The sequence below is a fragment of the Bos taurus genome, chromosome 17 (genome assembly GCF_002263795.3).
Source record: "Bos taurus isolate L1 Dominette 01449 registration number 42190680 breed Hereford chromosome 17, ARS-UCD2.0, whole genome shotgun sequence".
NCBI classification, from domain to species: Eukaryota; Metazoa; Chordata; class Mammalia; order Artiodactyla; family Bovidae; genus Bos; species Bos taurus.
The window spans coordinates 63,861,764-63,874,927 of record NC_037344.1 but is presented as its reverse complement, the minus strand read 5'-3'; the positions used below and the strand labels follow the sequence as shown (position 1 = coordinate 63,874,927).

General features: G+C 45.4%; 1 protein-coding gene across 5 annotated transcripts in view; it reads left to right on the top strand.

Moving 5' to 3' along the window:
• The window catches only part of ACACB (acetyl-CoA carboxylase beta), a 115,102-nt gene that overhangs the window by 85,725 nt on the left and 16,213 nt on the right, over nt 1–13,164 (top strand). For all 5 annotated transcript variants that reach the window (NM_001205333.2, XM_059875983.1, XM_059875984.1 and 2 more), the window contains 8 exons: nt 132–287; nt 1,317–1,520; nt 1,863–2,018; nt 5,801–5,923; nt 6,532–6,801; nt 8,352–8,449; nt 9,630–9,750; nt 11,989–12,099. In NM_001205333.2, the coding sequence (NP_001192262.1) occupies nt 132–287; nt 1,317–1,520; nt 1,863–2,018; nt 5,801–5,923; nt 6,532–6,801; nt 8,352–8,449; nt 9,630–9,750; nt 11,989–12,099 (1,239 nt within the window). The remainder of the gene's footprint in view (nt 1–131; nt 288–1,316; nt 1,521–1,862; nt 2,019–5,800; nt 5,924–6,531; nt 6,802–8,351; nt 8,450–9,629; nt 9,751–11,988; nt 12,100–13,164) is intronic.

Here is a 13,164-nt window from a genome sequence, read left to right as displayed (position 1 = left end):
TCTTTGCCTCTGGAGGTGGGGCTCTGCTGTCTTACTGGGCACACCTTTCGGAGGAGGGGTTGTTCTCCCCTCTCCCTGACTCTGAGCCCTGCACCCCTGGCCTTAGCGGTTGCCCCCTCCCACTTTGACAGGAAGCCTCCTTCGAGTACCTCCAGAACGAGGGCGAGCGGCTGCTCCTGGAGGCCATGGACGAGCTGGAGGTGGCATTCAACAACACCAGCGTGCGCACAGACTGCAACCACATCTTCCTCAACTTCGTGCCCACCGTCATCATGGACCCCTCCAAGGTCTCCCCTCGGCGCGCAGGGCCCTCACCAGGCTCTGGGGGTTCACCTTCCCTGGGACCCTCCTGCTTCGTGGTATTGCCTCCCGGTGTGCGAGACCCGAGTTGTAGGGTGCATACGTGCGTGTCTGAGCCTCAATTGCTGCAGGTGGAGCACAAAGCTTCCATCAATTAATTCTAGAACTGTATTCCAGCCACCCCCCTGAGGACTGTCCCTAAGGATGTTCCCCCTCCATGGGCATGCTTCACTTTTTGGGAAATGCGGATGCCTAGAATAGAATGTCCTTTGCAAAACACAGTTCTGGCCTCTCCCTGGTTCCAGGCTCTGTTATGGGCTGCCTGTGGGTGGGGGAGCAGGTGAGCACCTGAGGTCTGTGACCCAACCATCCTCCATGGCTGGTTCCTCACAAGCCGGCAGTTTGTGATGGCGATTCTGGGATGAAATAAGTCCTTTCAGTCCATCGGGTTGGAGTTTGTGATGGTGATTCTGGGATGAAATAAGTCCTTTCAGTCCGTCGGGTTGGAGTTTGTGATGGCGATTCTGGGATGAAATAAGTCCTTTCAGTCCATCGGGTTGGAGTTTGTGATGGCGATTCTGGGATGAAATAAGTCCTTTCAGTCCATCGGGTTGGCATGTGGGGGGGTGCAGAGGCTCATGCTGACTCCCCAGCTCTATCAGTTCATGTCGTTCCCAGAAGAGAAAATGCTTAGTCTTGGGATACATGAAGGAGAGGAAGACGGTGTAACATAGGAGCACTAGCTCTTACAGCCTCAGTTTCCTCCTCTGTCAATAGGGGACAAAAATGCTAGCCTCTCTGGGTAACTGTGGGGACAGAGCGAGATACTGAGCTTAAGTCGAAGATGCCTTTGCTTCTTATCAGCTAACGATGATACACGCAACATATCACTCCGCTGTATACATCAGTGCATTTTGCATTCGGTATACCTCACCATTCTGTCATCATCAGAGTGAGAACTGTTAGGAGTGTGTGCAGTCTAGGTTCTGAAGTTGCACCGCTGTGGTTTGCTGCAGATTGAGGAGTCGGTGCGGTCCATGGTGATGCGCTACGGCAGCCGCCTCTGGAAGCTCCGCGTGCTCCAGGCTGAGGTCAAGATCAACATCCGCCAGACCACCGCCGACAGCGCCATCCCCATCCGCCTCTTCATCACCAACGAGTCAGGCTACTACCTGGACATCAGCCTCTACAAGGAAGTGACCGACCCCAGATCTGGAAACGTAAGGCCGGGCTGGGTCACAGAAGTCGCGTCAGAGCAGAGGCCCAAGCCTCTCCTCCACGTCCGCGGGTCTGTGTCTGTTTCAGAAAAGTTCCTTTGTGTCATATGTTAGAGTCCACACAGAAGTGATACCATGTGGTGTCTTTCTGACTTACTCCACTTAGCATGATAATCTCTAGGCCCATCCATGTTGCGGCCAATGGCGTTATTTTGCTCTTTTTTAAGGCTGAGTAGCATTCCCTCTTTGCATTTTCATTGAGGAGCAGGAAGAAATAAATTGAGCAAGAGTGTGGTTCTCTGAGACTTGCCTCCCTCACTCTCTGATTTTCTCTTTCTGGTCCAGATCTTGTTTCACTCCTTTGGCAACAAGCAAGGCCCCCAGCATGGGATGCTGATCAACACTCCCTATGTCACCAAGGATCTGCTTCAGGCCAAGCGATTCCAGGCCCAGTCCCTGGGTACCACCTATGTGTATGACTTCCCAGAAATGTTCAGGCAGGTAAGTCCTGGGACTGAGACTCAGCACCGCCGGGGGTCCCCCTTTAAAGACTCCACCAGCATCCACAATCTCCATTCTCAGTTACTTTTCTAAAGACCTCACTCTAAAAAACAGTCTTCATAAACGAAAAGAAACTAATACTGGGAATGACTTTGTAGTATATTTTTCAAAAACAAGACTTATTTCATCCCAGTGGTAAAAAGAATATAATATAGAAACTTTGGACAACAAAGGAGAGTGGAAGGAATAAAAAAGTAACTCCTAGTTCCATATACTAAAGACAAATTGCTTACCATTTCCTCCTGGTCTTGTTACTGCTTATATTAAGTACTTGCCATAAGCCAGGCACCATTTTAAGGGTGGATAGACCATGAGGAAGAGGATGGGGTCACTACCTTTGATGAATTAAAAAAAAGAATGTTTTATGTTTTGATGAATTTTGAAGTATACACTGGACACAGAATATATACTGGATACTTCCTTCAAGTATGTCTTCTATGCCTATATTTTTTTACATAGAAGCGCCTTTCAAGGAAACTGAACACACTGGCATTGGTGATAAGGATGCCTTTGTACATCCTCTCCATTGCCTTGTGAATGACATTCATGAAACTGAGCCTGTGGACTTCTACTGTAGACAGGAAAGCATCCATGCACTTTAGGCATGAGATGCAAGGTAGTAGGAAAAGCTGCTGTTTAGGGTCAGGAAGTCCTGGACTTGAATCCCACATCTGTCCTTTGCTTCCTGTGTGTCTCCAGGCAAGTTCCTTCACCTCTCGAGGCCTCTCTTTTCTCCTCTGTTAAATGAGAATAATAATTAGTACCTACCTCCCAAGGTTGTAGTAAGAAATACATATTAAGTATTCAGTAGAGGACACGACTGAGCGACTTCACTTTCACTTTTCCCTTTCATGCACTGGAGAAGGAAATGGCACCCCACTCCAGTGTTCTTGCCTGGAGAATCCCAGGGACGGGGGAGCGTGGTGGGCTGCCGTCTATGGGGTCGCACAGAGTCGGACACAACTGAAGCGACTTACCAGCAGCAGCAGTAGCAGCAGAGGCTATTTTAATAAATGGAAACTTTTATGATTAAGAATGTTATTGTCTGTATCCTCCTGCCTTGGACATCATGGGCCACAAGAATAAGAAGCAGACACATCAAAAATAAATCCATCCACTTTTCTTTTAGATAAAGAAAGAGTACTGTGGACTACCCATAAATTTGAGAACAGATGAAAAGGAAAATTTCCCAGAAAGATACATCTTATCAAAACTAACTCAAGAAGAAATAGAAAATATAGATTATAAGCATTAGTGAAATTGAATTACTCCATCTGTTCCACCTTTTTTTAAAAAACTGGAGTTCAGATACAAGAATAGAAAGAAGCAAAGTGGTGTTTTTTGTAGATGATAAGATACCTATACAAGTAATCCAAGAGGATTTGAAGACATAGCAAGAGAATACAGCAAGATTACTAGATACAAGTGCATGCTTATTCATTCAGTCGTGCCTGATTCTGCAACCCCATGGACTGTGGCCCACCAGGCTCCTCTGTCCATGAGATTTTCCAGGCAAGAATACTGGAGTGGGTTGCCATTCCCTTCTCCAGCTAGATCAGTATACAAAAATTAATTGTGCTCTCATAGACAAGCAATAATTCTAAAATCTAATTGGAAAAATGCTGTTTACAATATTAAGATCAACTCTAAAGTTTCCCTAGGAATAAATTTAAAAAACATACAAGGAATAAATTAAAAAAAACATAGGGGAAATTTTGAAACTTTATGGAAGTACTTTAAGCCTAAATAAACAGAGATACATCGTGCTTATGAATGATCAGAAGAGTCAATATTGTAAAGATAATAGTTCCCCACATAATATATTCAGTATAATTCTGGAGTTGTGGGTGTAACTTAAAAGTTCATAGGAAAAGTAAAAGTTTGTGAGTAGCAAAAGCAATTTTGAAAAAAATAATCTGGGGAACTTGTCTTAGCCATCCTTTAAAATAAGTCACTTTTCAAGCAGCTTAATAATGTAATGTACTTAATAATGTAATGTACTTAATATGTAATGCATAATATTATTGTAATGGAGCTAAACAGATAGACCAATGGAACAGAATAGAGTCTAGAATCAGACCCACTTATAAACAAAGCCTTGACAGAATGCAGAGGTGGAATTGTGAATGAAGGGGAATACATCTCACGAAAAGATACAAAGACATTTCTTATCTAATTGGGAAAATAAATTTTTATTTCTACCTCATCTGGTGTACAAAAATAAATTTCAAGAGATTAAAACCACTTGGAGTGAGTTAAAAGCATAAGCATAGGAAAACCCCACAAATTTGACTACATTAAAATTTAAAAGTTATTTATGTAAAAAGACCCCAGGTTGGGGGACCCAAAGCTGGGGCTCTGGGACAACCCAGAAGGATGGGGTGGGGAGGGAGGTGGGAGGGGGGATCAGTATCAGGGGACACATGTACACTCATGGCTGATTCATGTCTATGTATGGCAAAAAACCGCCACAATATTGTAATGTAATTAGCCTCCAATTAAAATAAATTAATTTTTTTTAAAAAGACCCCAGCTTGGGAGAATATGTTTCGATGTCTGTTACCAGCAAGAGATTAGAACAATATTATGTAAGAGAAACTCTGATCAATATATTTTAAGGTGCTCACCTAGGTGACAGTCAGTTAAGTACAGATCAACATCACAGCAAAAAAAAATCACAGCATGATTTCACACCCAGCAGATGGGAAAGCATGAAAATATTTGACAAAACCAGATGTGGACAAGTATATGGAGCAAAGGAGTTCTCACACATTCTTACTGTAAAGCAATTTGATAATATCTAGGAAAACTGAAGATTCACATATGCTATGACCCAGCAATTCCACTCCTAGGAATATACCCATGTAAAAAGACCATAGGAATGTTCATTATAGCATTATCGGTAGTACTGTAGAATTGGAAAGCTAAACGTTTCTACTAAAAATTATGAGTAAATAAATTGTGACATATTCATACCATGAAAAACTGAACATGAGGGAAAAGGAATAAACCAGAGCTAAATTTATCAACATGGATAAATCTCTCAACTATACTGGAGAGTTGGAAAAATAAGTTGTAGAAGGACATGTCTGGTGTGACACCATTTATTTAAAAGAGAAGTCATGCAAAATAATGCTACATGTTTTAATGTCTGCACATATGATGAGATAAAGACATAAACACATACAGAGGACTTGACTGACACTGAGTTCAGGATGGGCTTCCCTGCTGGCTCAGCTGGTAAAGAATCTGCCTGCAAAGCAGGAGACCGGAGTTCAAACCCCAGGTTGGAAAGATCTCCTAGAGAAGGAAATGGCAACCCACTCCAGTACTCTTGCCTGGAGAATTCCATGGACAGAGGAGCTGAGCAGGTTACATCCATGGGATCACAAAGAGTTGGATACAACTGTGTGACTAACTTTCACTTTCTTTCAAGTTCAGGATAATGGTTACCTGAGGGGAGCAGGGGGAGGGACAGATGGGAAGGAGCACACCAGGGGCTTCAGCTGCATTTCTATTATTTCTTTTTAAAAAATTCTTAAAGCAACTTTGGAGAAATTATGATTTGACAAAACTGCAAGATAGATGCACGGGTATTTATTTTTTCTGCATGTTTTTGCTGCGTGATTTAAATAGTTTGCGATTAAGAAAGAAAGGCAGCCCTAGAAAATGTACTTCCTTACTGGCAACTTCAGCTTTTCTCTTTCCTCCCTTCTCTGCAGGCTCTTTTTAAAATGTGGCCCTCTCCGGACAAGTACCCCAAAGACATCCTGACGTACACCGAACTCGTGCTGGATCCGCAGGGCCAGCTGGTGGAGATGAACCGACTTCCTGGAGGAAATGAGGTAAAGAACTGAGTCAGTTTGCTCTACAGAAGAAGTTAACGCAACATTGTAGAGCAACTATACTTCAATAAAATTAAAAAAAAAAAAAAAGCAAACCCACAGAACCCAGCTCCTGGCTGGAATCACCCTTTAAAAAATTTTTCTCCCTAGGAACCTCCTTGGCTGTTGAGTAGTTAAGACTTTGCTTTCCAGTGTAGGAAGGGCTTCCCTGGTGGCTCAGTTGGTAAAGAATCTGCCTGCAACGCAGGAGACCTGGGTGCGACCCCTGGGTTGGGAAGATCCCCTGGAGAAGGGAAAGGCCACCCACTGCAGTATTCTGGCCTGGAGAATTCCATGGACTGTACAGTCCATGGGGTCGCAAAGAGTTGGTCACGACTGAGCGACTGTCACTTTCCAGTAAAGGGGGTGTGGGTTTGATCCCTGGTCGGGGGACTAAGATCCCACGTGTCTCATGGCCGAAAAAACAAAACATAAAACAGAAGCAATATTGTAATAAATTCCATAATGACTCTTAAAATGGTCCACATTAAAAAAAAAAAAAAACTTAAAAATCTTCTTCCTCCCTGAAGAAGCAAACCTGTTTTCTTGTGCACTCATCTCCTCTCCAGGTGGGCATGGTGGCCTTCAAAATGACGTTGAAGACCCTCGAGTACCCCGAAGGGCGTGACATTATCCTCATCAGCAATGACATCACCTTCCGTATCGGATCCTTTGGCCCCGGAGAAGACCTTCTGTACCTGCGGGCGTCTGAGCTGGCCCGGGCCGAGGGCATCCCCAGAGTCTACCTCGCGGCCAACAGTGGGGCCCGTATCGGCCTGGCAGAGGAGATCAAGCACATGTTCCAGGTGGCTTGGGTGGACCCGGAAGACCCCCACAAGGTACCGCACAAAGCTGGCGTGGCAGTGTGATCCCACCTGGCTCCTGCTGTGTTTTCCGAGGGCGTGACAGCACCTCTAAGGGAGTGGGGAGAAAAGTCTTGCTCTTAGACGGCACGGATACACGTGGTGGTGGTGGTTTGGTCGCTAAGTCCAAACTCAGCGCGTCCTACTCTTGCCATCAAGCCCATAGACTGTAGCCCGCCAGGCTCATCTGTCCGTGGGATTCTCCAGGCAAGAATACTGGAGTGGGCTGCCATGCCCTCCCCAGAGGATCTTCCTGACTCAGGGATCGAAACTGCCTTCCTTACGTCTCCTGCATTGGCAGGCGGGTTCTTTACCACTAGCGCCACCTGGGAGCCCTCACTCCTTCGCCACGAGCAGATGACTCAGGTTCCTTATCTGTAAAATGGGAATAATCGTAGTAGTCACTTCATAGAGCTCTGAAAGTGTTAGTCAGTCATGTCCGATTCTTTGTGACCCCATGGACTATAGCCTGCCAGGCTTCTCTGTCCATGGGATTCTCCAGGCAGGAATACTGGAGTGGGCAGCCATTTCCTTCTCCAGAGGATTTTCCAACCCAGGGATCAAACCCGTGTCTGCTACATTGGCAGGCGGATTCTTTACCACTGAGCTACTTCAGAAGCTCTCAGAAGGATCCTTGGAGAAAAATAATGAAAATAGTTATTTCTTATATAAACATGTACTTAATACATACTGAGCATCTTCTGAACACAGTACATACCAAGGATGCAGAGGTGAGTGGTATATAATCCCTGGCCTCAGGAAGTTCTTACAATTCATCCAGAAGACCTCAGGACATCATAAAAGGCAGAATGAATAAAGAAAAACACACATCTTGTGATGTGAAAATGCAGGGAACAGAGGCATTCTTTGCAACCATGGCACAGGTTCTCAAGGAGGTGGTATTGTCCCCCAAAAGGGACAAAAAGTATTATTTTCATGTAGAAGTGCACACACACATATGCGTACATTTATTACATAACCAGTATATCTATAATAAAGCTTGACTGGGGCAAAGGGGTTGGTAATCAGGGAAAAAGAAGTATCTGAAAGGCTCCTTTGGGGAGAGAGAATGAAAAGATGATTAAACAACACTGAATCAGTGACATCCCTGGTGGTCCAGTGGTTAAAACTCCCCCTATCAATGCAGGGGCCGAGGGCTCGATCCCTGGTGGAGGAGCTAAGATCCCCTGTGTCTGGGGACCAAAAAAAACAAAACATAAAGCAGAAACAATATTGTAACAAATTCAATAAAGATTTAAAAACAAACAGATAGTGAATCAGAGAGATGGCCAGAGGAAAAGTGAGGTTGTGTGGTAAGGGTGAGTGGCAACCACAGAGCAGACGTTCAGTTAATTGGTGTTATTAACATGTTAACATCAGATGTCTGTTAACATCAGACAGGTGACTGTTATTAACACAGTGTCCTTCCTGCATCCTTCAAACACAGTGTTGGCACTAAAAACAGTGGCTGTTGAGTACACGGAGCTGGACTCATAGCCTCATTGAAGTATTTACATGTTTTTAAGGGAATTAAATACCTGTACCTGACCCCCCAAGACTACACCAGAATCAGCTCCCTGAACTCCGTCCATTGTAAACACGTGGAGGAAGATGGAGAATCCAGGTAAATAACTTAGCAGGCAGCTCCCATGTTCTGACTGTGGTTCATTTCAGCTGCTCGTGGGGAATCTGCCTCTGGGCTGGTGACAGTTTCTCAAGCAGGTGGGGGTGTTTGTACAGAGGGTCCCCCCAGCTTCCATTGTGGGCACTGACAGCTCAGACACCTGGGGCCCCCTTTAGGGTGACCCCATCCTTGCTGTCCCCGCATGAGGCACATCTCTCACAAAAACAGCACATCACTCGGGGACAGTTAGGTTGGATTCCCGCATGTCCCCAGAGCTTGTGGGCTCACATTTTATGACCAAATGAGCCAAACTGACTCACTGGGTGGGCTGGGAAGACGTGGACAGGGTCTGCTCCATGAGAACGTCAAGGGCGATACTGGTGTTGTTTCCAGGGAAGGTTGTAGGTTTTTAAAATCAGATTCTGACTTAAATCAAAATTTCCCAGGCTGAGTTTCCTGGGATGTTAGTCATTGATTTTGGGTGGCGGGGGGGGGGGGGTGGGGGGGTGGGAAGATTTTCCATAGTCAAGTAAGTTTCAGAAACACTGGGTTAGATGAGATCCAACAAGCATCTTTACTGCAGACGTTCTCAGAGCATTTAATGCACTGAAATGCCTTGTGAATCCCTAACGGGTTAGGGCCTAACCCAGCCTTTTTGGCACCAGGGACTGATTTTTCCACGGACCAGGAGGCGGGGATGGTTTGGGGTGCTTCAGCTTCTGCGTTTGTTGTGCACTTCTGTTACTACTAATCAGCTCCGCCTCGGGTCATCAGGGAGGCTCGGCTGTGCGGTGGACTTCCGTGGCCACGATTGGTCGGTCATGAGCCGAATGCCTTCCCCGGGCACACGCCCACCTCTCTGCAGACCAAAGGCTGTTCTAGACTGTCTCCGAAGGAGTGCAGGGCAGGGGTGATGCTTTGTTAGGACAGCCTCTGAATCAGCAGACTTTCTCTTTGGTTGGAGGGGTGATCATCATCGAGGCTGTACTTGCCCTTCTGGAAACTTGAGGGCCAATCGTGAGGGTCCTAGACCCCTGCCTTCATCTCGCCGTTGGCTGCTTTCTCACCCTCCAGTCTCTCACCTTGCTCAGCCTTCCTTCTCCAGGTCCTTGGGAAGCGCATCAGCCTTGGATTGTCCTAGGCTGGAGCTCAGTCTGTAACTCTCATTTGGTTCCTAAAGGTATGTCATCACGGACATCATTGGGAAGGAGGAGGGCCTGGGCGTAGAGAACCTGAGGGGCTCAGGCATGATTGCTGGGGAGACCTCCCAGGACTACGACGAGATCGTCACCATCAGCATGGTGAGTCCCCGCCCGTTTTCTTTTCCAACTCAACTTTTTATTATGGAAACTTTAATCAGGAAAAGCCTGTCATGCAAAGTGAAGTAAGTCAGAAGGAGAAAAGCAAGTATCGTATATTAACGCGTATGTATGGAATTTAGAAAGCTGGTGCTGATGAACCCATTTGCAGGGCAGGAATAGAGACACAGGCACAGCAGACTTGTGGACACAGCAGGGCAAGGGGAGGGTGGGGGGAATTGAGGAGCACTGAGACACGTGTTATACATTCCTATACGTACAATAGCCAGCAGGAAGCTGGTGCATGACACAGAGCCAACTCAACGCTCTGCGACAACCCAGAGGGGTGGGCTGGGGTAGAGGGTGGGAGGGAGGGTCAGAGGGAGGGCACGTGTGTTTTCTGATGGCTGATTGACCTTGCTGTATGGAAACAACCAACACAACATAATTAAAGCAATTATCCTCCAAGTAAAAATAAATGTAAAAAAAAGTTGCCAAAGTAAAGAGAATTGATAACGAGCCCCATGTACTCATCACCGGCTCCAACAGTTGTCAGCGTGTAACCATTCCTGCATCCTCAGCCCATCTGCCCGCTGTTCTGGAATATTTTAAAGCAGCCTCCACTTATATCTTTCCATCTGTAAGTACCATAGTGTGGCTCTTTGCTAGACAAATGCTCTCCCATTCATTTTTTTTTTTAAATAACATAACCATGATACTATTACACCCAACAATATCAACAGCAATTCTTTATATCGTCAGAACTCAGCTTGGCTTCAGTTTCTGTAGTTATCTCAAAATGTCTTATTATAGTTGGTTGGCTTGAATCAGGATTCAATCTCTTCTTCTTTAAAAGATATTGAGTATTTAGAAGAACTTTTGGGCCTTCCCTGGTGGCCCAGTGGCTAAGACTCCACACTTTCTCTGCAAGGGGGCACGGGTTCAGTTCCTGGTCAGGGAACTAAGATCTTGCATGCCCAGCAGTGTGGGAAAAAAAAAAAGAACTTTTATCTAATTTTAACTGGTACGAAGTGACTGTCTTCTCATTCCCTAGTGTGGCCTTTACAGAAATATCTTCTGTTTCTGTTGGAGTCGTAGTAATAGTTCTCTTCAGTGGTAAACTGTCACTCAAGTCCTGACTTTTACCCTTCGTCTTGGCTCTTCAGTTTCCAAGATGGAAAATGCTGGCCTTGAGTGTCTTCCTTGGGCGTATCGTGTAGGTGTCATTATGTATGTTTCATACCTATTTCAAAATAAAAAGACATATATGTATTTACATATTCCAAAATATGTCATTTTCTTTTGAAGGATATAAAAAGGAATATTTTTATATATTCCAAAATAGATATACATTTACATATCTTTAATTTATATATATATACACAGACAGGCTCACCTCAGAGATGTCGCAGTTTGGTCCCAGACCTCTATGGTAAAGTGAATGAATATAGTATTGAAGTGGAGATTGTAATAAAGTCACACAGATTTTTTGGTTTCTCAATCCATGTAACAGTTATGTTTATACTGTACTGTCGTCTGTTAAATCTGCGGTAGCATTATGTCTTTTAAAAATGTATACACTTTAATTTTAAAATCCTTTATGGCTAAAAAATGCTAACCCTCATCTGACACACAGGATTGCCACAAACTTTGTTAAAAAATAAATAAGTAAACCTCAGTATCCATGAAGTACAATAAAATGAGGTCTGCCTGTATAAATCTTCCTGTTTTGAAATAGTTCTGCGTCGGAAGTTACGAGATAGTTTAGGCAGGTCGTGGGTGCCCCTCGTCCAGCTCCCGTGTGATAGAGTCTCGTGTAACTGTCGTATGTGATCAAAACAAGGACACTGACATTGGCACGACACTGTTAACTGGACACAGACCTCGATCATTTTTTCCCAGTTTCACCCGCCCTCCTAGGCTTCCTTTCATTGTGTGAATGCATGCAGTGTCTTGGGAATGACCAAACTCAGAAGAACCACAGAGATGCCTCTTGAAGTAAGAGCCAGAACATTCCACGTCTGCGTGTGTCTTTACAACACTCTTCCTCGCTAGCCCCATTCTTTCGGTCGAGGTCAGGCAGCCTGAAGGACAGGCTTGAGCCCACGCTGTCCGGCCACCGATCAGGATGCCCGTGGCCAAGCTGAGCTTCCACTCATGCCCAGTGGCTCCTGGACCGTCCCCGCTGTGGGGGGTGGGGCACTGGCCCTGAGGAATGCAGGAGGGGTCCTGTCTCCACAGGTGAGCTGCCGGGCCCTCGGGATCGGGGCCTACCTGGTGAGGCTGGGCCAGCGAGTGATCCAGGTGGAGAATTCCCACATCATCCTCACGGGGGCGACGGCGCTCAATAAGGTGACCACCTTGAAGGGACAGCCGGGGAGTGGACGTGTTGGGGCGGGGGCGGGCTCATTCTGACATTCCCAGTGTCCCCAGTGGGGAATTTTTCTCAGCATGAAAGCAGTTCCAGGAATTCCCTGGTGGTCCAGCGGTTAGGACTCCACACTCTCACTGCTGAGGGCCCGGGTTCAATCCCTGGTTGGGAAACTAAGATCCCACAAGCTACATGATGCAGCAAGAAAAGGGAAAAAAGAAGCCAGTTCCATCCCTGCTATTATGAGAGCTGTTCTTTCATTTTGCAGTTATATGAGCCTCTTATGAGCTAACATATATTATAGATAGATAGATACATACAAATAGGTGTGTATTGGGCTTCCTTGGTGGCTCAGCATTAAGAGTTTGCCTACAAAGCAGGAGATGCAGGTTCGATCCTTGGGTCAGGAAAATCCACCGGAGAATGAAATTGCCATTTCTCACTCCAGTGCAACCCACTCCAGTATTCTTGTCTGGAGAATCCCATGGACTGAGGAAACTGGCGGGCTACAGTCCACGGGGTTGAAAAAGAGTCCGACACAACTGAGTGACTTAACAGCAACAATGTATGTGTTAGACTCTTCTGGTGGAACTAATTCTCTGTGTTACTGTAATTTAAATTTTAAAACTTATTAAAATAGCATTACACATTGCAGAAAATTGGGAAAAGACCAAAAAAACAAAAAAAGTAATTTTGTCCCTACTGTAGTTTTTGTGTAGTTTTCCTCTCATCTCATGTCTTTACATAGTTAGACTCCTGGTGAACACAGTTTCGTGTGACTGTTTACTGTCTTGAAATGCCTTCCACAATGCTGTAAGGCCTCCCTAACATCAGGTCTGCTAAAAATCCCACAGTGGGTCTCAGAGTCTGGCCCCTGAACCAGCAGCATCAGCATTACCTGGGATCATGATAAAAGTGCAAAGTTCTCTGGCCCCACTGCAGACCTGCTCCATCAGCAACACTAGGTTGGGTTTTGCCTGGAGATGACCAGTCACCAGGTGAATCTCTGGTTCTTAAATTGGGCTGCATAATGGAATTATCTGGAA